Source organism: Entelurus aequoreus, linkage group LG28 (genome assembly GCF_033978785.1).
Source record: "Entelurus aequoreus isolate RoL-2023_Sb linkage group LG28, RoL_Eaeq_v1.1, whole genome shotgun sequence".
Lineage (NCBI taxonomy): Eukaryota > Metazoa > Chordata > Actinopteri > Syngnathiformes > Syngnathidae > Entelurus > Entelurus aequoreus.
Window position 1 is genome coordinate 31052244 of NC_084758.1, and position 26799 is coordinate 31079042.

The following is a 26799-nucleotide window of genomic DNA, read 5'->3' on the forward strand; positions in this document are numbered from 1 at the left end:
TTTTTTTTGTGGAAGATTTTGCATATTTTGTGTGTTTGCCATAAAAAAAATAGTTTTGGTTGACAAAAAGGGCAAAAAACAAACAAACAAAACAAGAACAATTAAAAAAAAAAAAACAACTTAGAATTGAGGGATAGATGTGAAGTTGATGTCGACTCGAGGGATTTAAGACTGTATGTATGCCCTGGCACATCATTATCATTTCATGACCGAAGCACTTTTTTTTTACACTTTTATACTGAAATAAATACACCTGCAACTTATTAAAATAAAAATAAAAATACAAGCAGCCGTAAAGTTAGGATCCATGAAGGAAAGAAGAAAGTGAATGAATGTTTATAACTGAATACATTTGCATATGCATGAAAATGTGTTTTCTTTTGTATTATTTTTTTAATGAATTAAATAACGTTTATGACAACCTTTTTCCAAAACACACAATAGGATGTGAGATATAAAAGGATAATGCATACATTTATCATGAAAACGCTTACAAAAAAGTGGGACCCCAAAAACTTACTGTGGGACCCCATTTTTATGACCTCATGGGGTCCCTGGGACCCCATTTTGAAAATTCCTAGCGCCAACACTGCTTAAAGTTTTGTGAGTAGTGTATAACCGCTAAAGAGTACCTTCCCCGAAATGTTGCCACATTTTTGAGGAAGGTACGATTCCCCAAAGATGAATAATTCCGGGACAGGGAAGAAGTCAAACCAGCGCCACTGGGGCAAGCAATGAGCAAAATGAGCTTCAAAGAAAACAAAAGGGTATTTTATGACAAAATGACACACAGTAAACATTGTGTTAAGTCAAAAACAAATTTTTGTGATGAACATTTATTGATGGAGGTAAAAACACATTTCATGTCACAGTTTCGTGTTATAGCTGTCACGGCGCGGTCTCGAAGCCGATTTTCATCAGCAGCCAGTTCTTCAGTTGTGTATCTCGACCTCCCTCTGAACTTTGGACTGCTTTCCCCGATCCTCGACCCTCGCTTGGACACGGACCTTGCTGCTTCTCTCCAGCCCCCGGCTGCTCGCCTGCCCACGGACACCCTCTTTGCCTCGCCCCTCCGGACTGATGAAGGATCCATCCAACACGCGCTCACAAGAACCCTTGGTTGCTTGTAGCTGAGATAGGCTCCAGCACCCCCCGCGACCCCAAAAGGGACAAGCGGTAGAAAATGGATGGATGATAATAATAATAATAATATTATAGCGATTCATTAAATTTGGTTTTGAATCCAAAGCCAACCAAAACACAATAGCGTTTTGTGAACCAGTGATTGTAAAACCACAGTGCTCTGGCCCATTAGTGACTGTGCGAGATTGTGTGCTAATGGAATTTGTAAATTTTGACTTAATTTGTATGATAGTTATCAATTATTTACTGTATGTAATGTATTCTCTATTTAAGCAAGTGGCATAGTGACAGGGAGGATAGCATAATAAGTTATTGGACTCTTGATGGTGTGTTGTGAGGGTTGTCTAATGTAAAATATGTGCTATGGCTCATTAAAGGTTAGCAGACATAATATTCTGAACAACTCTTGGAGGTTGTCGACCTCTAGTGTTCGAATATGAAAATGCAAGTCTTAAACGGAACAGGAAGCGGTTGGCTCTGGACCGGAAGTATGTGGGACAGTCGTGTTGGCCGTCTGACTTGACTGATGGAGTGGAGTCTGATCGGTATCCATGGCAACAGACGCCATCATTGAACACTCGTACCCTTGGTTGCTGTTAGACCATGTTCCCGTCTCTTCAGGTTGGTTGTCCCCTGGGAAATAAATAGAGTATTTGTGCGGTTGCAGGGCATGTAGAGATGGTAGCTTCTGGTGTACCTGTCTCTGAAGAGCAGGATGGACATACCGCCCTCCTGGGACAACCCACTGCAGGGAGAACGCTTTCTTTCGGGTGGTGGTCTACACCTGTGTAGACCTGTAGAGTTCCACATATTAATTAATTGACTTAAATAATGAAAATGATATTTTGATCTGGATTTTGATGTGCTGACCTGGCTTACCTGAGGCACAATGTCTTTGACCCTGTCTGACACATCATCGGTCACACTGCTTTCACTCGCGTTATCCACCGAGGATCGCTTGCCAAAAAATACTCGATGTCTTTGCATGAGAGAGAGAGAGAGGGTGAACAAAAAGTTGTTAATTATTTTTTTCATGCGTAAAATTGTACATCCAACGAGTAGCCATCCATTTTCTTTTGGGTTTCTTTCAGGTTTTAAGCAGTCTCAGTAGGGAAGCCCAGACTTCCTGGTCTCCTGCCACCTATTTTAGTTCCGGGGACACCTGGGCCAGCTACGAGACCGAATCCCTCCAGTGTGTCCTATTTTAGGGCCTCCTTCTGTTTGGGCATCCCCAGAACTCTCCACAATGGAGGCGTTCAGGAAGCATTCAGACTAGATCCCCGAGCCACCTTCAACTGGCTCCTATTAGCGGCTATACCCCAAGCTGTAATTCATATTTCTACTGACCTCTTCTAAGCTCACCCAATCATTGACGGCTTGTCCGCAAGGCTAACTAGTTGCCATCTATCGAACACAACGAACCACACTACCTTATCTGTTGGTTTGAGGCTTAATACCATACAATAGTTCCATTTACCTCTGAAGTCAAAGATGGGAATAACGAAAATATTTGACTTTTACCCTTGGAAGCAAAAGGTTTGAGCACCCCTGCCTGATCGCTTCCATTTTGGCTCTTTCAGTCACTACCCAAAGCTTGTGACCACAAGTGAGACTAGGAACATAGATTGGCCATTAAATTGAGAACTAAGTGGTACATAGAATTCACCTGTGTGGCAACTGCACGGTTGTACTAAATGTTGTCTTGTGTAGTAGTGTGTTTACATCTAGATTTAGAGAATAAATCCAGTATATACAGGTACGGGCAACTGCCGAGGCTCAGCAAGAAGGTAACAGCTATGAGGATGAGGCTGGCCGGCCACTGCCACAGACATCGGGAGCTATGGGAACCAATGCACGGGCATCGATCGCGAGGACGTCCCGCGCTAACGTACATGGACATCCTGAAGGAAGATGCGGGAGCTGAAAGCTCTACAGAGCTGGCCGGTGTATGGAGAACCGGAATGATTGGAGACGCCGATGGAAGCACGTCTGAGGACGACTGAGAGAGATGTCTTTCAATGTATTGGCGTGTTTAAGCTTATGAAGTCAAGGGCTTTAAGACGCTAGTTCTTTGTGGCTCATATGCACCGAGAGCTTCTACTCCCTCAATGGCGAGACGCCGACGCACCAAAACTCCAAAAGAGCGCACAAGTGCACTTCCAGTGAAGTGCAGAATGCAATTTGAGGCCGAGCTATTGGTGGCCATGCAGCGTCTCCGCCGGTGTCATACCTCAGCGGCTCCATTTTGCCGCTGTGAAATGGCCTATTTTGATGTGTAATTGCTGTCGAACAAGCTAAACCAAGCATGTAATTGAAAGCGTGCCACTTCCACCGGCGATGAGGGAGGGACCGTGACGGCGAACGCAACGACGGAAGCCCGGAGGTTGGCGTGAGGTGGGAGGGCGTCAAGAGTGACAGCCTTGTCTGTAAGCCAACAAAACAACAGCAAAGCAAATCAGCTGCTTAGTGGCAGCTCAGGTGGAAAGAATAGGGAGAAAATGTTCCAGTGTGAACCTCCGCCATCATGCTGAGACACTGACATTACACGGCTCATGCGTGCCCAAGTTTGATGGACACTTTATGAATGCTGTCGGCTCCTTCGTTGATGATCTGTGCTGCTGCCCATAAGCTCGGAACACAATTCTTAGGTTGCTGTCTGAGAAAACATAGTCTCATTTGCTAGTATTTTGTAGTAAACCTTGCATGCGGTTGCATTCCCAAGACATTAGATAGCTAGACCAGTGTTTTTCAACCTTTTCTGAGTCAAGGCACATTTTTTTCATTGAAAAAATCCCTCGGCACACATTAAAAAATGAAACTCAGCAGCCGATATTGACAGTAAAAAGTTGTTCTCGCAATTGTTGGATATGACTTTAAACCATAACCAAGCATGCATGACTATAGCTCTTGTCTCAAAGTAGGTGTACTGTCACCACCTGTCACATCACACTGACTTATTTGGAGTGTTTTGCTGTGTGTAGTGTTTTAGTTCTCGTCTTGCGCTCCTATTTTGTTGTTGATTGTCATGTCATGTACGGATGTACTTTGTGGATGCCGTCTGCTGCTCCACACGCTTTAAGTCTTTGCTGTCGTCCAGCATTCCGTTTTTGTTTACTTTGCGGCCAGTTCAGTTTTAGCTTCGTTTTGCATAGCCTTCCCTAAGCTTCAATGCCTTTTCTTAGCGGCACTTGCCTTTTGTTTATTTTTTGGTTTAAGCATTAGATACTTTTATACCTGCACGCTGTCGTCTGCATATTGCGATCACGACAAACCATGTTCCCGACATCTACAAAGTAATTAGCTACCTGCTGCCACGTACTCATATGGAAGAGTATTACACGGTTACTCTGCCGAGCTCTAGACAGTACAGACACTCAACAACGACACATTTGCGGATTATAATTACTGGTTTGCAAAAAATATTTTTAACCCAATTAGGTGAAATTACATAATCTCCCACGGCACACTAGACTGTATCTCACGGCAGACTAGTGTGCCGCGGTTGAGCTAGACGACTTGTCCAGGGTGTACCCCGCCTACCGCCCGAATGTAGCTGAGATAGGCTCCAGCACCCGCCAAAAGGGACAAACGGTAAAAAAATGGATGGAAGGATAGATAGCTAGAGCCTAAAGACTACGGCCAACTAAATGAGAGGAGCCATCTTTGCTACAAATGGCGTGTGCGGCTGTGTCCTTATGGATGAAGCGGTAGGAAATGGATGGATGGGTAAAGCACTGGCTTAAATGTGTTTCAGGTCGTTCTGACTCTTCACTACAAACTGGACGATCGAGCATTACACTTTCTCACTGAGTCTTTTTATGTATGTAATACACACTAAACACACACAACGTACATCGGGAGCTGTCAACACTCAGTATGACTTCCGGCCCGTCACTCAAATACATCCGTGTGCAACATAAACACAAATAACAATTCCTATTGTTACAAAATGCACACCCACATTACATACTAAATGATTGTATTGATTTATATGATATATTTGATGTATCATGTAAAAGGTATGTTCTCTGCACATAAATGCTATATATAAATATTATTTCCTGCTGAGCGTCATTGTGATGAATAGAAACACAGTGATGGATCTGTGTGGTCTTTACAAGAAAATGACATAACTGCACTTCACCTTTCACTGCACACTTAGTTGACTTCTTTATGACTTAAAAAAAAAACATCTGTTGATAATAAAAAAAAAGTCCCTGCTCTGAAATCTCACAGTGCATCATGTTGGAGGTGTTCAACCTCTTGTGCTAATATAAATGCCAAATAAAATGCATTTGTTCACAACATTTCCACTAATTTTATATAGCACCGATTAGGGTTATACGGTAAACCGGTATTAGTATAGTACCGTCATACTAATGAATCATATTCAGTACTATACCGCCTCTGAAAAGTCTGCCACCCCCCATTTTAACAAATAAAGCCAATAATGCAATTTTTTGTGGTCCCCCTAAAAGTACCGAAAAGTATCGAAATACTTTTGGTACCGGTATCAAAATATTGGTATCGGGACAACACTAGTACCGATAAATATCGGTATCGATAAGGGTGTCGTATTGATAAAGTTTTAATGATATACTGTACATCTTTACTACTGACTTTGTTTTTCCCAAAAATTGTACATAATAAAAGAGCATAAGGAACAAACGACATATTGTGTTAAACTGTCAATAACACTCACCATAAATGCATTGAAAAATGTACATTTAATACATATGATCAGTATTGGTATCGGCCGATCTCACTCATGGATGATCAGTACTGGAAACGGCAACATGAAACCTACAAATCAGTGACGATGCAGGGGAATGATCGCCAAACCTTTTGTAGGCGGGGGATTTACCGTATTCCATTATGTACGAAATATGCGTAACGGCTCCACCTAGTGGTGAAATAATGAAACTAGGCTATATTCCTCTTACCTGTAGCAGTAGGTGAGGCAAGCGGCGGCGGACAGCAGACACACGAGGACCACCATGCAGGCTGCGATGACCACGTTCCTCCTCTTCTCCTCCTCGGCCTGCTGGAGCTCCCACCACTCCAGGTCGCTGAACTGGCAGCGCTCGCCCATGTAGCCCGACACGCAGCTGGTGAACAGGTCCACACGTCACTCATCACTAAAGCCTGTCTTCAATGCTAAATGTTCCTTTTTGATTGACGCTTGCTACTCTTTCATGAAGCTTGCATGGAACACTAGAGACCCCTATAGGTCGAAATGCCACCCAACAGCATTTATTTGCAGTGACAGTCTCTCTCCACGGGTTTTTACCCCAATACATAAAAACACGTAATCATGCATTTTCTATGTTCAGGGTTTCATTTCAGATAAATAATATTACTTTGCGTAATGACAGTAGAGTTAAAAACATTAGTGATAAGGGTAGTCAATGGGGAAATGTTTTTCTTTGTTATAATACACTACCATAAAGTGTGTAATCTGACACAGCAAACATGTATTTTATTACTAATCTAATGTATATTTAGGCCTTGTTTTTACTGCCCTGCACCTAAGCACTTCAACATTTACTATATGGACGATAACTCATGTTATGCACATTTTTCAAAATAAAAAAAACTGACATACACTACCGTTCAAAAGTTTGGGGTCACATTGAAATGTCCTTAGATAACTTTAAACTAGTCTTAACTTTAAAGAAATACACTCTATACATTGCTAATGTGGTAAATGACTATTCTAGCTGCAAATGTCTGGGGCCGTACTTATCAAGCTTCTTAGAATTACTCCTAAGAAGTCTGCTAAGAGTTGACTTAAGAGTAAATAAATTCTTCGCTGAAAGCTGCACTTAAAAGTTAGTTATCAAGCGTCTTACTCACACTTTCAGCGAAGTGTAGGACTGAATCTTAAGTGTCACACTCAGAGCTGAATTACGACATTACTATGTGCCGTAAACGGAATTTTAGGTGACGTCATTTCTGTGTCCATAGAAATGACCAATCACGGAAGGGAATCCGTTGTCTAAGAATAAAGAAATATCTTGGAAATATTTAAGTGGACAATGGGAGTGTATATTTTGACAATAAACTACAAAATAATGCAAAACAAACTAGTCCCCGCCGGCACTCACGCTACCGCTCCCTCTCTTCTATCGCCCACACACTCACTGACGTCACTCACCTCACGGCCACACACATACGCTACTCTCATAACATTTTCTTTCCAATTCATTAATTAGGCAACTAATTTGAAACTGGTGTGGGTGGCTCTATATATACTAGCCCACTGCAGACACATGCAGAAATCAACAAGGAATCGAAAAGTATTAAATCTGTGACAAAAATAATATCCGCTCTGTCTAAACGATACAGTTTGATCAGCTGCTCGTCATCAAAAAAAAACAAACATTGTTCCGTTCCCTGAACGTTCGCGCACGTCTCTCTCGCCTCAGTGCCATCCCCTGCTGGCAACTCCTAACCACTTAAGACACCTCTGAAGGTCTCTTAAATATCGTGGAGAGTAGGGGTGATTCTTAGACTTAAGAACGTTGATAAAAAGCTTTTATTCTTAAGTTTGAGAGTAGGACTAAATTTCGCAAATTCTCAGGACTTAAGTGTAAAATGGCACTCTAAGAAGCTTGATAAGTACGGCCCCTGGTTTTTGGTGCAATATCTACATAGGTGTATAGAGGCCCATTTCCAGCAACTATCACTCCAGTGTTCTAATGGTACAATGTGTTTGCTCATTGGCTCAGAAGGCTAATTGATGATTAGAAAACCCTTGTGCAATCATGTTCACACATCTGAAAACAGTTTAGCTCATTACAGAAGCTACAAAACTGACCTTCCTTTGAGCAGATTGAGTTTCTGGAGCATCACATTTGTGGGGTCAATTAAACGCTCAAAATGGCCAGAAAAAGAGAACTTTCATCTGAAACTCGACAGTCTATTCTTGTTCTTAGAAATGAAGGCTATTCCACAAAATTGTTTGGGTGACCCCAAACTTTATATATATATATATATATATATATATATATACACATACACATACATACATATATACATGTAAAAGTGTATGCAGGTGAATTACTTGCAGGCGTAGGACTCCATCTCCGGAAAGTAGATACAGACTCCCTGGTACAAGCAGTAAGATTCATGCGTGGGGGGGCAACTCTCCACAGAGTCACTATTTTGTCGTTTGACATCCGCAGGGCGACTCGTCATCACTGATGTTGGGGTGATATGTAGCGCTGAAATAATTTGAAATAAAGGTTACTATGACATCTATATGACAACTTTGACGCAGACACACCTTGACATGTCTGCCCGTTGCCATGGTATCCAGCCTGGCACTGGCAGAGGAAATCTCCCTCTGTGTTGAGGCACTCTGCGTTTTTGTCACAGTTGTGGGTCCCCAGTTCACACTCGTCCGTGTCTGGAATAGAGCAACGATAAAAAGACGACATTTGTTAGAAGATACATTGGGCAATAAACCTTTAGGAGTGCACAAAACAAGAACAGCAGTCAGTATCTGATGTGCCTCACCTTCGCATAAGAGGACATGTTTAAAGGTCAGCAGCTACGTGAAAATAATTGACCTTTAACAATGGAGTTTTTATAAGTAAACATTATTATAGATAGATTGTAGCCAGGAACACCAACCTGCCAACTGCTTCATGATGCTGTGTTCTGAAATGTACTTTTAAAAAGACATGCATTATGGTTGTTACTTTACCAGAAAAGAGATTTTAATTCCTAACAAAGTTACGCTTTAATAAATGTTATTAATTACTAGGGAAAGTAATTAGTGCATTACTTTAAAAAAAAAATCTAATATCTTGCATAGTGCAGTTGAGATAAGTTTCATATGACAGTTGTGTGTATCTTTAAAAGGCCATGCCTGTTGCCTAATGACGTGTGACATCAGCAAGTCCGCACTTTAGCTTGAGTATTTTTTGTTAGCTTAACAAGCTAGCAGCCGCAGTTTGTCAGCTGTGACGACAGCTCTTTTGAATCTTTCACTGGTTTGTGTTGCCTCTGCTTAATAAATAGATAGAATGTGCTTCCGTGGCTGTATGTTCTTGTCAACAAACGGGGTATTGTTTGGATGGCAAGTTTGTCACTTTAATAATTGATTTGTTGTTCAATCTTACCTCCGACCCTCGTAGTTACTAGTGCGCAGTGCACTTTGTTTAAAGTTTTAAGGTGGTGGGGAAAAAACAAAACGTCTTTTACTGACCAGTTCCTCCAACTGATACCTTGTTGGAAGACTCAAGTGTGTGAGCTAGGTGGAGCGTGGCTATACCCCCCTGTGTGCTTGGAGGAGGAGGAGGATACACACAGCTTTCAGGGAGCACAAAATGATCATTGACACTTCCGCGTCAATCATTTGTCCATTTGGTTATGGTTTTGGTTTAAGTTTATTTCAAACATGCTATACAGATGGCAGAACATTTTATTCTAGTTTGATCAGATATGGAGGGATTTATTTTATGTGTATATATATATATATATATATATATATATATATATATATATACACACTACCGTTCAAAAGTTTGGGGTGACATTGAAATGTCCTTATTTTTTAAGGAAAAGCACTGTACTTTTCAATGAAGATAACTTTAAACTAGTCTTAACTTTAAAGAAGTACACTCTATACATTGCTAATGTGGTAAATGACTATTCTAGCTGCAAATGTCTGGTTTTTGGTGCAATATCTACATAGGTGTATAGAGGCCAATTTCCAGCAACTATCACTCCAGTGTTCTAATGGTACAATGTGTTTGCTCATTGGCTCAGAAGGCTAATTGATGATTAGAAAACCCTTGTGCAATCATGTTCACACATCTGAAAACAGTTTAGCTCGTTACAGAAGCTACAAAACTGACCTTCCTTTGAGCAGATTGAGTTTCTGGAGCATCACATTTGTGGGGTCAATTACACGCTCAAAATGGCCAGAAAAAGAGAACTTTCATCTGAAACTTGACAGTCCATTGTTGTTCTTAGGAATGAAGGCTATTCCACAAAATTGTTTGGGTGACCCCAAACTTTTGAACGGTAGTATATATATATATATATATATATATATATATATATATATGGCACTGTCATGGTGTATTATCCACCATGATGTTCATCTCACGGGCTGCTTCCATGTTTTTGAGGTGGAACATTGAAGATGTCGTCTTACCCAGCGTTACTCCAGCTCAACGTTGAAGGCCTTACCACCGCTAAACTCAACGTCATCAAACAGATCGCCATTAATAACAAGGCGACTATAGTTCATGCTGGACTGACAGAGGGAGACACCTCCATTCTAGATTCAGAACTACATTTTTTTCCTCCCCACTCATACCTGAGACCATGTTGTCTGTGAACGTCCTCGGCTCCACGTCCGCATAAGTGTGAGGTGTGCTCTCATCGTTGAGTGTGGTGTTGTTCGGTAGCGTTGTTGGATTAGCCAGCTCGTCGTTTGCATGTTCTAGAAAGGAATCAACCGTTGGTTAGCTTCTTTGTACACTTGTAAGGCTGTGTTAAAAGTGTATTCATGATCAAAACCTGTAGTGTGAATACAGGTTTTGTGATGGATGACACTTGATATGGTCGCGGGACACAATGGTTGGACAGACTGCAATACAGTGGAACCTCGATTTATGAACCCCTCTATTAGCAAACTTTTTGATTTTTGAACTTTTAGATCAGGGGTGTCCAAACTTTTTGTGTCGGACCTGCAAAGCAAAAAGCAGGGCGCAGCATTTTTGGAAAGGCGGAGCCCTGCACGTCACTTTCCTGCGCAGTTCCCTACTCGTCACTTCTCAGCGCTTCAGCGTGTGTGCCTTTTTTGTGTTTTGTCCAATTTGCTCACTCAATATGAGTTCCACAAAGACAACAGACCAGCATGTAATAAAGGAGGCAATGGCTGTGGACAAGTAGCAGGGTTCGTACGGGTGCTTAAAAACCTTGAAAATGCTTGGATTTTAATGTTGTGTTTTCGAGGTTTTGAAAATGCTTGAATTTTGGGTGAAGTGCTTGTAAATGCTGGGAAATGTTCATCATATTTCTCGGCAGTCTGACTCAATAGGCTAATTATAAAATGGAAAAAAAATAAAATAAGTTTCTTTAAAAATTAAAGCTACACGCTTGATCCGGTGTCTTTGCACGAGCCCTTACATTAGGTTGTTGTCATGCCAGAGTCGTGTATACCAAGAGGACAGTGGTGCATCAGTCCATCATGCCAGGAGGTTGTTGTATTAATGAACTGTGGGGGGAGGTGTAGCCAGCGCTGCCTGTAGGAGTAAAAGTCACCGCCGCTGTCCGTGGTGCTGAGGACGAGCACCCTCGGGCAGGTGATTAGATTTCACAGGTGGTACGTGTTAATCTAATCATCTGTTGTCTTTAAGAGTGAGCGGCCGGGTGCAGGGGGAAGAGGAAGTTTGGAGAGTGACTGAAAAGTCACGTTCCGAGAGAGAAAACTTTGTATAAAAACATACGATCATTAAACACTTTGTTAAACCTGCACGTCGGACTCCTGTGCCGTGTCTGACGGTGGGACTGCCAGGAAGCAACTTCCACATGAACATTGGATGGAAAATGACAAATACAAACTTTGGATAAAACATGGACCAAATCCAGGTGTAGCAAAAAGGACATCCAACATGGTTCGTTGTATGTTTTGCTCCATTATTTTGGTTGTCGACTTAACTTCTCTGGCTCCCTCAGTTAAAGCAAACAAGTTACATTCCTAGAGCCAACACGGTTTCCTTAAAAATGAAAGCTACACGCTTGATCTGTTGACTTTGCACGAGCCCTTACATTAGGTTGTTGTCATGTATATGCGGCTCTGTGGCGCCCCCAAGAGGACAGTGGTGCATCGGTCCATCATGCCTGGGAGGTTGTCCTTTTAATGAACATTGGATGGAAAATGACAAATACAAACTTTGGATAAAACGTGGCGCAAATCCAGGTGTAGCCTGCTGCAAAGTGTGCAAAAAGGAAATCCAGCTTTTCGCAATGGGAGAGTCGGCTCTCTCGAGTCATGTGGAAGGTAAGCCTAAGAGATGACTAGCCCTACAAGTTAACTAACATTAGCTAAAGTTGTGTTTTCTAACCTTTTGGTACATGCTAGACCTAAACTGTGACATCAGCGCTAGATGACATGTTAATTAGGGACATTTATTACGAGCTATGAAAGGAAAAAAGCGAGCGTTTGTCAATGATAAATTATAATGTTAAGAACTTCCCTCAACTAAAAATGGATTTGTTATCATAGCCACAGTTATAAGGCTAGATATGCTTATGCCTTTATTTTATTTTCCTTTTATTAATTTGTTATCATAGCCACAGTTATAAGGCTAGATATGCTTATGCCTTTATTTTATTATCCTTTTATTAATTTGTTATCATAGCCACAGTTATAAGGCTAGATATGCTTATGCCTTTATTTTATTATCCTTTTATTAATTTGTTATCATAGCCACAGTTATAAGGCTAGATATGCTTATGCCTTTATTTTATTATTTTATTAATTTGTTATCATAGCCACAGTTATAAGGCTAGATATGCTTATGCCTTTATTTTATTTTCCTTTTATTAATTTGTTATCATAGCCACAGTTATAAGGCTGGATATGCTTATGCCTTTATTTTATTATCCTTTTATTAATTTGTTATCATAGCCACAGTTATAAGGCTACATATGCTTATGCCATTATTTTATTATCTTTTTATTAATTTGTTATCATAGCCACAGTTATAAGGCTAGATATGCTTAATGGAAGGTGACTAAGGTGTTGTGAAACAAACAAAATATTTTCCTTTATTTTATTATCCTTATATTAATGTGTAACCGTTTTGTTAATAAATGAGTAACATTTACATTTTGAGGGTGCGTGTATTTACATCAGTGTTTTCAACCTTTTCTGAGCCAAGGAACATGTTTTTCATTGAAAAAATCCCGAGGCACACCACCAGCAGAAAACATAAAAAATTGAAACTCAGCAGCCGATATTGACAATAAAAAGTTGTTCTCGCAATTGTTGGATATGAATTCAAACCATAACCAGGCATGCATCACTATAGCTCTTGTCTCAAAGTAGGTGTACTGTCACCACCTGTCACATCACACCCTGACTTATTTGGAGTTTTTTGCTGTTTTCCTGTGTGTAGTGTTTTAGTTCTTGTCTTGTGCTCCTATTTTGTTGTTGATTGTCATGTCATGTACGGATGTACTTTGTGGACGCCGTCTGCTGCTCCACATGCTGTAAGTCTTTGCTGTCATCTAGCATTTTGTTTTTGTTTACTTCGCAGCCAGTTCAGTTTTAGTTTCGTTTTGCATAGCCATCCCTAAGCTTCAATGGCTCTTCTTAGCGGCACTCGCCTTTTGTTTATTTTTGGTTTAAGCATTAGATACCTGCACGCTGTCGTCTGCATATTGTGATCACAACAAACCATGTTCCCGACATCTACGAAGCAATTAGCTACCTGCTGCTACCTACTGTTATGGAAGAGTATTACACGGTTACTCTGCCGAGCTCTAGACGGCACAGACACTCAACAATGGCACATTTGTGGATTATAATTACTGGTTTGCAAAAAATATTTTTAACCCAATTAGGTGAAATTACATAATCTCCCAGGGCACACCAGACTGTATGCATCTCACGGTACACTAGTGTGCCGCGGCACAGTGGTTGAAAAACACTGATTTACATCACATTATGCAGTTTACAAGCACAAAGACGGTGTGAATCAATCCGTGCTGTTCCATGTCATTGAGTGCTGTAAGTAAGAAAAAGAACAATAAATGTGAAAAACAACACACATGGAGAGACGTTTGCAAACACCAATGACATTGAATAGTCACACTGCTTCATTTTCTATGCCCCATTCAGTTAATGATAACTGCTGCTTCAATGTTAGGCTTAGATTTTAGCAGGTTTTCCCTATTTTTCCTACAGACAGCATTTGGTGACCTCAAACAACAAGGATTGATTCACACTGGTTTTCGCCTTTTGAAGGGTACTGGAAAAACTAGAAAATTGATCTTGAAAGTCCTTAAAAAGTGCTTGAATTTGGCCATGGAAAAGATGTACGAACCCTGTATATAAATAAAGTGGATTGGATTATTTCACAGCGGCGATAAAAAGCTAATGTTGACTTATGGCCAAGTATGAACGGAACTGGTGTGTTCGTGGTATCAACCACAGAACTATTGATGTGCCAAAGGACATGAGGGTATGATAAAAACTAACCAGCTGCTTTCGGCGAGCAACTTTTCCTATCAGCTGCCAGTGTGAAATGTGATGGACAGGAGCAGTGGACGAATCCCAGCCTGCTTTCACACAGCTGGGCGCAGCCTCCATTGTGGTGCAGGCAAACATCTGCACCTGAACAGAAGGTCAGAGTTTGGATCGAGTCGTGTATTTCAGTCTATGAAACCGCGCTCTGTTGTCTTGCAGTACCTGGTTTGGCAAGCGGATGCACCACCGTCACGGACGCGGGTTGGAGCAGGTTACCATGGAGATGTCGCAGCTCCCTTCCGGCCCTCTTGTGCACGCTCGTTAGCTGCTGATGCTCCCTGTCCACCACCCACAACCTGTCCTCAAACACGGCCAAGTCGAAGGGCCGACCTGGGAAAAAGGAGGCCAGTGATATGACATTAGGTACACACTAATATTATCCATGTCAAGGATGGTGATGCTTTTTTTTTATTAACACCGTCAGCTAGAGGGAAGTCGAGAAAACCTCACCTACTTGGTTCTCTAACAGGATCCGTCGGTCAGAACCATCCAGCGCGGACGTCTCCACCCTTGTCCCGTCGCACCAGAACAGGCGGTTCTCCGTGAAGTCGACTGTCAGACCTCCGGGCGACACAAGGTCGGTGCTTGCGATCACCGCGCGGTCCGTCCCGTCGAGATTAGACGTTTCCACCTTCGGGTGTAGTCCAATATCCGCCCAGAACAACTTCCTCAAAAAAGACACCGAGTGTAGATATACAGTATATATTTTTTTCTTTTAAAAAGACAGAAGAAAAGTTGTCAAACTGACTTTTCCAGGGGATGGACTGCGATCGATGTGGGTTGGTCAAGTCCATCACTCAGAAGAGTTGTTCTGTTGAGTCCATTCAAGGTACTGCTGACCACTGATGACTGGCTGCAGGTGGAAAACCACGTCATATTAATAAGAACTGAATTCACACCTCAATACAAACACGTAGGGCACCTGGTAGACCTTGTCACAGTCCAGTACAGTTTGCGATTGATCCAGTCCAAAGCCAGTCTGTTGTTCAGGCCCAGACCTTCAGAGACAATACTTCTTCTAGACCCACCGTTCATATCGATCCGTTCAATTGTCTTCTGGGAAGTGCTGGCAAAGTATACCTTTTAAAATGCATTAAAAGACATACAAGTGAAGTCTATTGACATCTAAAAATGTTACACAAAATATATTTTTGGGAAATGCCAGCCCTCTAATAGTAAACAAAACTAATCTTATGTGTGTAAAAACAAGCACAGGTCATTGATTTATTACAATTGTCCACTAGATGTCGCTATATCCCCACATGTCAACTGAACATTTGAGCTCATAAACCGCAGGGATGTTCATAGTTTGCTTTATTTGCACATACCGTTGTAGAAATAAAATACTAAACAAATGCAAATATGGTTGAAAAATAGAGCAAAAAACCACACATTAAAGAGAAAAAGCTGAATATTTTGTGACAAAGCTTATATATTTTTTAAAAATACATTAGTTTTTCCTTTTCAGAAATTTATATAAAAATAGTGTCAAAATAAAATGATAAAAAGCAATGCAAAAATGCGTGAAAAATAGAGCAATAAGACACATTAAAGAGAAAATGCTGAATATTTTGTGACAAAGCTTATATATTTTTTAAAAAATGCATTAGTTTTTCCTTTTCAGAAATGTATATAAAAATAGTGTCAAAATAAAATGATAAAAAGTCATGCAAAAATGGGTGAAAAATAGAGCAAAAAGACACACATTAAAGAGAAAAAGCTGAATATTTTGTGACAAAGCTTATATATATTTTTTAGAATACATTAGTTTTTCCTTTTCAGAAATGTATATAAAAATAGTGTCAAAATAAAATGATGAAAAGCAATGAAAAAATGGGTGAAAAATAGAGCAAAAAAGCACAATTTAAAGAGCTTGATGTTTTAAAACAAAGCTTATACATTTTAAAAGATACTCCTAGTTTTTTATTTTTGAAATTTTCAAAAATAAAATAAATTTATCAGTGTTTTGCCAAAATAAAATTATAAAAACAAATGCAAAAATTGGCAAAAGGCGCACATAAAAGAGAAAAAGCTGAATATTTTGTGACAAAGCTTATATATTTTTTTAAATACATTAATTTTTCCTTTTCAGAAATGAAGACAGAAATATCAGTGTTTTGCCAAAATAAAATGGTAAAAAAAAAAAAATCCAAAAATGGTTGAAAATAGAGCAAAAAGGCACACATTAAAGAAAAAAAGCTGGATATTTTGTGACGAAGATTATATATATTTTTTTTAAATACAATAGTTTTTCCTTTTCAGAAATGTATATAAAAATATCAGTGTTTTGCCAAAATAAAATGATAAAAACCAATGCAAAAATGGGTGAAAAATGGAGTAAAAAAGCACAATTTAAAGAGAAAAAGCTTGATATTTTAAAACGAAGCTTATACATTTTAAAAGATACTCCTATGTTGTTGTTTTTTTGATATGAAAATATCAGTGTTCCCTCAAAATAAAATGATAAAAACAAATGCAAAATGGATGAAAAATTTATCAAAAAGGTACTTTATGTAGATAAAAAGCTTGATACCTTCAAAGAACTTATACATTTGAAAATATATATTATATTGTATTTTCAGAAATGTATATGAAAATATCAGTGTTCCTCGGAAATAAAATGATAAAAACAAATGCAAAAATGGGTGAAAATATACAGCAAAAAGGTCAACTTTATAGATAAAAATGTTGGTATTTTAAAACAAAGCTTATACATTTGAAAATATACATTAGTTTTTTCTATTCAGAAATGTATATACAAATATCAGTGTTTCTCAGAAATAAAATGATAAAAACAAATGCAGAAATTGGTGATAGAGCAAAAAGGCACGATTTAAAGAGAAAAATCTTCCATCTTTTGAAACAAAGCTTATACATTTAACATTTATTTAAACAAATATATCAGTATTTCCTTTTCTGAGAATTATATAAAAATATCGTGTTCCTCCGCATCCTTTGATTTTTAAGTATACGACCCATAGTGGAAAAAGTTTGGACACCCCTGATAGTACAGGGCTGCACCTGGCTAAATTGGGGCCAGAAGAAGAATTTTATTTGACGGCGGCCCCTCCATTACAATTTTTTTTCACACTTTTTTTCATTAATGAAAACAAGTCTTATTTTTTTTTTTTAATCAAACTTGAATTCATGCATTTTTTGTATTAAAACAAACGACTGGGAAATAAACTGTGAAATAGTTTATTTTTGTAGTTCGAAATAACAACCCTAACCAAATTAACGTAAATTTGCAAACTTATCTGACACAACTGGGGATCACACCCGTCCCCTGCAAGACTAACACTATCAGTGACGGAGCAGGAATGAGCTGGGAATACATTTGCGGTTGCATGTCATATGAAGCGCTCTGATTTACCGTGTTTTTCAAATACCGCAAAGATAGAAAATACTATAGGAGTCGTTCTTACATTGTTGTGCACAGGGTCATAGTCCAAAGATACGATCGCTCCTCTGGGCTCCTCGGCAATGACATGACCCTCAGTGCCATCAGTATTTAACCGGTACACGCCCACCAGACTGGCGACGAGCAGATATGGTGGTGGTCCTGTTAGGGAAGATAAAAACATGAGTGTTTACTTGTTTACAGCAAGTGATGATAAGAACCCGACTCACCTGAGGCAATGCACTGCTTGTTGTCTTGATGGAGCTGGTAGCCTGGCAGACACGCACACTGCCACCTAGTGGCTGCTACTGGTGTGCACAGCTGACTGCAGCCCCCTCTGTCTGCAGACGTGCAGCCTGCAACGACACAAATAACACTTGAGTTGTTTCTGGTTTTGTAATCTCCATTATGTAATTTGTTTTGCACTTCATTCAAAATACAACTTATTGTGATGATGCATTATTCAGAAAGTGCCTACCTGTACAGGTCTGCCCGTCCTCCTGCAATACAGACCCTTTCGGGCAAACGCACAGAGGACCCTCGTCTGTTGCCAGGCAACCCTGACCACACTTTGTGGCGCCGCCTTCACAGGTTGTGATCTCTGATTTAAAGAAGGATTCAAAGGCGGAAAAAAAAAATCACAAGCGGTGCCAAATTAGCACTTCATTAAGGTTGCTAAAAATACACCGAGTACATGTGAGCGCATGTGTTGCCTGTCCAATTGGCAACAAGCTCCTTATGTGCCGCTCGAGTAAAATCCCCGCATGAAGTCCGCTGTAATCCTATCGAAATAGGTGAAAGTGTGGCGGGGGGAAAGTCGCACGGTGAGAGTGATGCATTCGCTCACAGGGCGATTACATCTTGTCACGTGTTCAGTTCCGGAAAATATACTTTAAAAAAGGCATTGCTATATTTAAAAAAATACAATATCTCTTCCATGATAAACATGTCGAACTAATTCCTGTCTGTCGTATACTTCTATTGCGTTTTAATTAGAGATGTCCGATAATGGCTATCAACCGATACCGATACATACAGTCGTGGAATTAACACATTATTATGCCTAATTTTGTTGTGATGCCCCGCTGGATGCATTAAACAATGTAACAAGGTTTTCCAAAATAAATCAACTCAAGTTATGGAAAAAAGTGCCAACATGGCACTGCCATATTTATTATTGAAGTCACAAAGTGCATTGTTTTTTTTTAACATGCCTCAAAACAGCAGCTTGGAATTTGGGACATGCTCTCCCTGAGAGAGCCTGAGGAGGTTGAGGTGGGCGGGAGTAGCGGGGGGTGTATATTGTAGCATCCCGGAAGAGTTAGTGCTGCAAGGGGTTCTGGGTATTTGTGCTGTTGTGTTCATGTTGTGTTACGGTGCGGATGTTCTCCCGAAATGTGTTTGTCATTCTTGTTTGGTGTGGGTTCACAGTGTGACGCATATTTTCTACAGTGTTAAAGTTGTTTATACCTCCACCCTCAGTGTGACCTGTATGGCTGTTGACCAAGTATGCATGAATTCACTTGGGTGTGTGAAAAGCTGTAGATATTATGTGATTGGGCCGGTTTGGCAAAGGCAGTGCCTTTAAGGTTTATTGGCGCTCTGTACTTCTCCCTACGTCCGTGTACTCAGCTGCGTTTTAAAAAGTCATGAATTTTACTTTTTGAAACCGATACCGATAATTTTGAAACCGATACCGATAATTTCCGATATTACATTTTAAAGCATTTATCGGCCGATAATATCGGCAGTCCGATTTAATCGGAAATCTCTAGTTTTAATGCAAAGTGTCCTGATCTGATATCAGTCCGATATCAGCAGAAAAAACAAGTAATAGTATAATAAAAGTCCTGCAGCGTGTTTACATGTGCAACACTTTTCTTCTATTTGAGTCGTCATTTACAAAACGTTCACATGCTAGGCTATAGGCTAGTAGGAGCCAGCAGCTACACAACAGCTAAGCACACAATAGCCCACGAGCTACATATACTGTACATAAGGAGTGTCCTTAATTCAGTGCTACTCAGGAAAAATAAAACATTTTGCACCCCCCCTTAACTCTTCACTGCAACAAAGAAGAGTAATATTTGCCTCTAAAATTGTTATAAGTACATCTGTTTACATGTCATCCTTATTACCAATAAAGTAAAAAATAAATAAATATACAGTACAGGCCAAAAGTTTGGACACACTTTCTCAATTCATTGCGTTTTCTTTATTTTCATGACTATTTACATTGTAGATTGTCACTGAAGGCATCAAAACTATGAATGTACTTAACAAAAAAAGGTGAAATAACTGAAAACCTGTTTTAAATTCTTCAAAATAGCCACCCTCTGCTCTGATTACTGTTTTGCACACTCTTGGCATTCTCTCCATGAGCTTCAAGAGGTAGTCACCTGAAAGGGTTTTCACTTCACAGGTGTCATAGTTGTGATGCCTTCAGTGACAATCTACAATGTAAATAGTCATGAAAATAAAGAAAACGCGATGAAATGAGAAGGTGTGTCCAAACTTTTGGCCTGTACTGTATATCAATGACAACAAATAATAATTTGTTAAAATCGTTTTTTGGTCTGTAACAGAAAATATTTAAAGTGCATCAATTTGCCTAAAATAAAATACAAAAATGTATTCTTATTTAAATTATGAAAACATTTCGACCGACTTGAACCATTTGATAGTGAAAAATATAAATAACTTTAAAAAAACTCCAATTGATCAGCAAAATTAATTGAGACAATATTATGGCAACACATTGGGTTGATTTATTTGTTTGAATAAATAAAAATGAGGGAGTCGGGATTAATGTCTACAATCAGCAAGTTTTGCAGTGCACATAAGGCATGATACTGATAAACACCTAAGCCCTACTATTTGAGAAAGACTGCCTGAATTGAACAACATTGCAGTCTAAAACAGCACATTTATCAATGTAAAGACATAATTATAGTTACATATTAATTACACATACAGTCTCCAAGACAGAAGTATTTCACAACCTATTCAGTAGGAAGTGTGTCCGCATCATTCAACTTAACTTAATGAGTTATTGTTGCCACTCGGTGTCTGCAAAACAATTACTATTCCACTCGAACTTAATTAAAACCTGCATAAGTCCATTCCAGATGGTTAATGATCAATAGATTACCGTAATTTCCGGACTATAAGCCGTTACTTTTTCCCCTCGTTCTGGTCCCTGCGGCTTATACAACGGTGCAGCTTATATACGGCCTGTTCTTCTCCGACACCGACGAAGAGGATTTCGGTGGTTTTAGTACGCAGGAGGAAGACGATGACACAATGATTAAAGATTGACTTTTCATATACCGGTGGGCTGGTTATTTTGATAACGTACAGGCGAGCACTTTGTATTACTTTGCACCGTTGTATTATTTGTACTCTGCACGAATGCTGTTCGCCATGTCAAAGATGTGAAAGTTTGATTGAATGATTGAAAGATTTATTGTTAATAAATGGGACGCTTTGCGTTCCCAAACAGTCAAATCTGTCCCGACAATCCCCTCCGTGGTAGCAGGAACCCCTATATACTACGCTAATTACACATCAAAACCCTGCGGCTTATAGTCGGGTGCGGCTTATATATGGAGCAATCTGTATTTTCCCCTACATTTAGCTGGTGCGGCTTATAGTCAGGTGCGGCTTATAGTCCGGAAATTACGGTAGTGCAGGACTATTCAAATGGCGGCTGAGTTCAAACATTTTAGCGGTAATTTCCTAAAAACACTAGTGCTCCTGTTGCATAGGAACTTGGACCTCTTTAAACACTTTGGCAGATACTTGAATTGACATTTCAACCTTGCTACAGCAAACATAGAACACTGGTGTCCAAACGTGTGATTTACATAACTAAGGCGTTCCTCAAAGCACTCCTTTAAGTCCTCTTTTTTTTCCTTTTTTTTCGAAATGTGTTTCTGTAACGATTTGATTGGATTGGATTGGATTTTTGGGGGTGAATGTGTGTATGAATGGGTGAATGTGGAAATAGTGTCAAAGCGCTTTGAGTACCTTGAAGGTAGAAAAGCGCTATACAAGTATAACCCATTTATAGTATTTCTCCAGCAATGGTCATGTGGTATTTTGAGAGGTAATCATTGAAGTCGGACATCACTGAAGGCCTAGGTGGGAAACGCACGGCCCACCGCTGGAATGTACAAAATAAGACTGTTGGTGAAGGGAGAAGTTTCGGACCCCGGTCCTTAGCTTTTTGGAATTGTGGCCCCCAAAACATTTTAGTTGAATATCAATGGATTCGTGTTTTTCATACCTAACATTGTTCTCTGTATGAGTAATTGCTAGGGATGTCCGATAATGGCTTTTTGCCGATATTCCGATATTGTCCAACTCTTTAATTACCGATACCGATATCAACCGATATATGCAGTCGTGGAATTAACACATTATTATGCCTAATTTGGACAACCAGGTATGGTGAAGATAAGGTACTTTTTAAAAAAATTAGTAAAATAAGATAAATCAATTAAAAACATTTTCTTGAATAAAAAAGAAAGTACAACAATATAAAAACAGTTACATAGAAACTAGTAATGAATGAAAATGAGTAAAATTAACTGTTAAAGGTTAGTACTATTAGTGGACCAGCAGCACGCACAATCATGTGTGCTTACGGACTGTATCCCTTGCAGACTGTATTGATATATATTGATATATAATGTAGGAACCAGAATATTAATAACAGAAAGAAACAACCCTTTTGTGTGAATGAGTGTAAATGGGGGAGGGAGGTTTTTTGGGTTGGTGCACTAATTGTAAGTGTATCTTGTGTTTTCTATGTTGATTTAATAAAAAATAAAAAAAATCGATACAGATAATAAAAAAAACGATAACGATAATTTCCGATATTACATTTTAACGCATATATCGGCCGATAATATCGGCAGGCCGATATTATCGGACATCTCTAGTAATTGCACTTAATCAAACCTTCTCTAACATTCCACACTAAGAAGTAATACAACTTTGTATGATTCCTGCTGATATTGTATCAGATCAACTTATTGAAGTCATTTATTTACTCATCAGCTTGTTTGTTTTCGCACCGGAGCTGGGCAGAGGTTGTCTGCTTAACAGCTTAGACTTTCAAAGCTGCTGGTCAAATATGTTCCCTATCGCAAATGTCACTGCATCTTCTAATCTCTTTGTCTACGTTAAGCCTTCCTCTTCTCCTGGCTGCGGAGCTGTAAGATTACGGGGAGAAGTAGCAGAACGTGCTCTCCGAGTCCGGTCAACTATTGCAGACAGGTAAAGACAACAACAAACTGAGCACCTGCAGAGAGCTTTGTGAAAAGAAGCAACTGAGAATACATTTGTCGAAAAGTTTCTGGACATTGACAAGCAATACAAAGTCTTATTGTTTCAACCCACAAGAGCCAACACATAATTGGTAGCTCCCATAGTGTCTGGGACCTGTCTGCCCGTCTATGACCCAGGGTTTTATGGGTCAAAGTAGTGTCGGGGGGGGGGGGGGGGGGGGGGGGAGGGGGGGGGACTGAACAAGGATGAGCCTTTGTTTTGTTTTAGTGCTTTGCTGAAGAAGAGCTTTTTGCACTGGTAAAATAGTGACTTTAGCGAATAGTGCGCCACGCTACCTCTGCATGTCCTTTTGTCCGGGAGGAGGGCGTATCCTTTGGGGCAGGTACAGAAATAAGAACCTGGAATGTTCTCACAGCCGAGAGAGCAGCCGTGGTTCCAGTGGGCACACTCGTTCACATCTACGGTACAAAAATGTTCAGAATTTATTAAGGGATGCCTTTAATTGCTCAATCAGATGAATTGTACCTTTCCGTTACATGTTCACTGGCAGGTTATTTAAAAAAAAAAAAAACTGCTCTAAAGTCACACAAAAACCCAAACTAATGTAATAGGGAGAGTGAGTAACTTTTTTTTTACTTAAAACATTGCCAGCACAGTTAATACAGGTTTTATGATGTCCACAGTTTAACACTGGAACAGATTATTTCCTCACGGGGTAAGCATTTTCTAAATTAAAAGTATTTTTTTTTAGTAATATACTAAACCAGAGGTCTCCAAACTAAGGCCTGCAGGCTGGATCCGGACCGCCAGCGTCCAAAATCCGGCCCAAGTCCCAAGGTTTTTTTTAATTGTTATTTTTTTAAATCTCTCCTTTCTAATCCATTTTCTACCGCTTGTAACTCTCGGTGTCTCCTAGCCGATTAGGCAAATCATATTGTCTAAAAATGCATTTTCCCATCGATAACGTGACATAATCGAATATATATATACACTACCGTTCAAAAGTTTGGGGTCACATTGAAATGTCCTTATTTTTGAAGGAAAAGCACTGTACTTTTCAATGAAGATAACTTTAAACTAGTCTTAACTTTAAAGAAATACACTCTATACATTGCTAATGTGGTAAATGACTATTCTAGCTGCAAATGTCTGGTTTTTGGTGCAATATCTACATAGGTGTATAGAGGCCCATTTCCAGCAACTATCACTCCAGTGTTCTAATGGTACAATGTGTTTGCTCATTGGCTCAGAAGGCTAATTGATGATTAGAAAACCCTTGTGCAATCATGTTCACACATCTGAAAACAGTTTAGCTCGTTACAGAAGCTACAAAACTGACCTTCCTTTGAGCAGATTTAGTTTCTGGAGCATCACATTTGTGGGGTCAATTAAATGCTCAAAATGGCCAGAAAAAGAGAACTTTCATCTGAAACTCGACAGTCTATTCTTGTTCTTAGAAATGAAGGCTATTCCACAAAATTGTTTGGGTGACCCCAAACTTTTGAACGGTAGTGTATATATATATACATATATATATAGTCAAGATTTCTGTGGTTTATCCGTTATACAGTGCTCAATACCGGGGTAAAGCTTCATATCCTTTAGGTCAGGAAAAAAACAGAGAAGCTATTTCATCCCTACAAGCTTGTTTCGCAGGTTTCCCTGCTCTGTATTATATATATTATTATATATTATATTATATATATATTTTATTATATTATATATATATTATAAAATCCCCTGAAGAGCAGGGAAACCTGCGAAACAGGCTTGTAAGGATGAAATAGCCTCTGTGTTTTTTTTAACCCAATACGGCCCCCGAGTCAAAAAGTTTGGGGACCCCTGTACTAAAACTTTTGTCCTTTTCTAATTAGGGCTGTCAAAGTTACCATGTTAGCGCATGTGAATGTTCACACAAAATGATCGCATTAGTCATGTACAAATGCAGATTATTCATGCAATTTAAATGGCGACCTGAAATATTATTGCATTGTTTTTCTGTCAGAATGTTGTGGTCTCTTGTAAAGGTAATTAAAATGATGACGGCAAGTAATTCACTGTGATTACCACCGTTAATTAATCAATCAAATGTTATTTATAGAGCCCATAACACATTTTGCTGGACGATGTATTGACCTACAAATTATTGCGGATAAATTATATTGTCAACATAATGATAATATGTAATAATAATGCAAATATATCACATCAAAGCTAATAAACTTGTATGTGTCGTATATTTTAACATTGTCATTGGAATTTAAACTCTTAAATACCAAGTTAAATAAAACAAACAAATGAAATATACTCTGTCTGTTGGCAAAATGTTGTACTGTTATATATTTTTGATTTGCAAGTATGACATTAGGTTGCAATTACAGTTGTAAGTCCAAGAAATTAGATGGCAGTAGTATATAGAGTAGGCATTTTTTTTGTTGCGGCCTAATAAGTGTTAATACTTACTCATTACGCACCATCTGTTTGACTGTAACGTGTATCTCAGTTGTAGTTTAATTACCAAGTTTGGAGCTGTCGAAATCGCCATGTAAAATCGCTAATGCTAATCAGTAGTATGTAAATAGCAAAGCCAATGTACACTATTATTAAGCTGGTGCATTTTTGGAAAAGTGGCACCTTGAGCCCGATGTGAATCGGACCGGCGGGATTCGGTCAGTGTCAAAAATGTACCAGATTCGATACCCATCTCTATTTGTAGCGTCCGGTCATGGGCACACAGTGTTTAAATATCTTTTTAAACTTTATTGCCGACCTTAACGCGCTAACAGCAGTGCTCAGTTCCAACATTGTATTCTGGAATTCACACGCACTTTTCTATGTCGGCCTTCACACCTGGGAAACATTTGCCAATCGCACTCACGACGAGGTGCATTCATGAACGCGAGGATTTTGACCATCAACATTACAATGCCGGCAAGTTGTCAAGGGAAGCATATAAACAGCAGAATATATGCATTGAATTAAAGATGTATTCACTGTACAATCCTGAAAATCGCACATTCCCTGTGTTCTGTATTGCTGTCGTTTAATTTATTTCATACTGGTGAATTTATTACAATTCATTTTATTCATATTATTCAATTTTCATTCATATTTTGTTCAACTTGCATTTCACAAGACACTGTTTAAGAAGTACCAATTTGACAGGGATTATATGTGAACAAAATCCAGCTTTAGTTGTTATATTGATATAATGGCACAGCATCACCTGAAATGCTTACCTTCACAATAAGAGCCTTGCTTGCCGAGTACAAAACCTTCACTGCACGTACAAATTCCCTGCTCAGTTCGGCTGGAGCACACATTAACGCAGTTGCCGCTCCTTTCGTCGCATCCTGTTCGACAAAAGTGCACATTAACGACGATACATTTTTCCGTTACATGCCAAAGGAGCATAGCAGTGACCTGGAAGCGGTGATGGCGAGTCCGCCACTGGCTGGTTGTCGGCATGCACCACTTTGATATCAACTGGGATCTTTGCCATTTGTTTGATATTGACATCCACCGGCTGGCCGCCTGCGTACTTGTTGACTCTCTTTATTGCTGGGGATGCGGCATCAGAGTAATATATGTGCTCGTGGAAGACAGATATTCCCAGCAAATCAGACCTGACCAAACAAAGTAGGGTGAAGCAAACATGTAAAAAAAAGGAAGATATTAATGTCAA

The 26799-nt window shown here is 39.4% G+C and overlaps 1 protein-coding gene across 1 annotated transcript in view; it reads right to left on the minus strand.

Moving 5' to 3' along the window:
- Positions 1-849: 849 nt before the first annotated feature.
- Positions 850-26799, minus strand: part of egf (epidermal growth factor) — a 35657-nt gene continuing 9707 nt past the window's right edge. Inside the window, exons 5-22 of the mRNA XM_062039786.1 lie at positions 26538-26740; positions 26354-26467; positions 23450-23572; positions 18298-18420; positions 18050-18175; positions 17845-17981; positions 15351-15499; positions 15168-15272; positions 14870-15087; positions 14582-14749; positions 14372-14506; positions 10478-10603; positions 8432-8554; positions 8210-8369; positions 6087-6251; positions 2023-2122; positions 1841-1937; positions 850-1776 (exon numbers count right to left, since the gene is read on the minus strand). Of these exons, the coding sequence (XP_061895770.1) occupies positions 1595-1776; positions 1841-1937; positions 2023-2122; positions 6087-6251; positions 8210-8369; positions 8432-8554; positions 10478-10603; positions 14372-14506; positions 14582-14749; positions 14870-15087; positions 15168-15272; positions 15351-15499; positions 17845-17981; positions 18050-18175; positions 18298-18420; positions 23450-23572; positions 26354-26467; positions 26538-26740 (2554 nt within the window). The 3' untranslated portion in view covers positions 850-1594. The remainder of the gene's footprint in view (positions 1777-1840; positions 1938-2022; positions 2123-6086; positions 6252-8209; positions 8370-8431; positions 8555-10477; positions 10604-14371; positions 14507-14581; positions 14750-14869; positions 15088-15167; positions 15273-15350; positions 15500-17844; positions 17982-18049; positions 18176-18297; positions 18421-23449; positions 23573-26353; positions 26468-26537; positions 26741-26799) is intronic.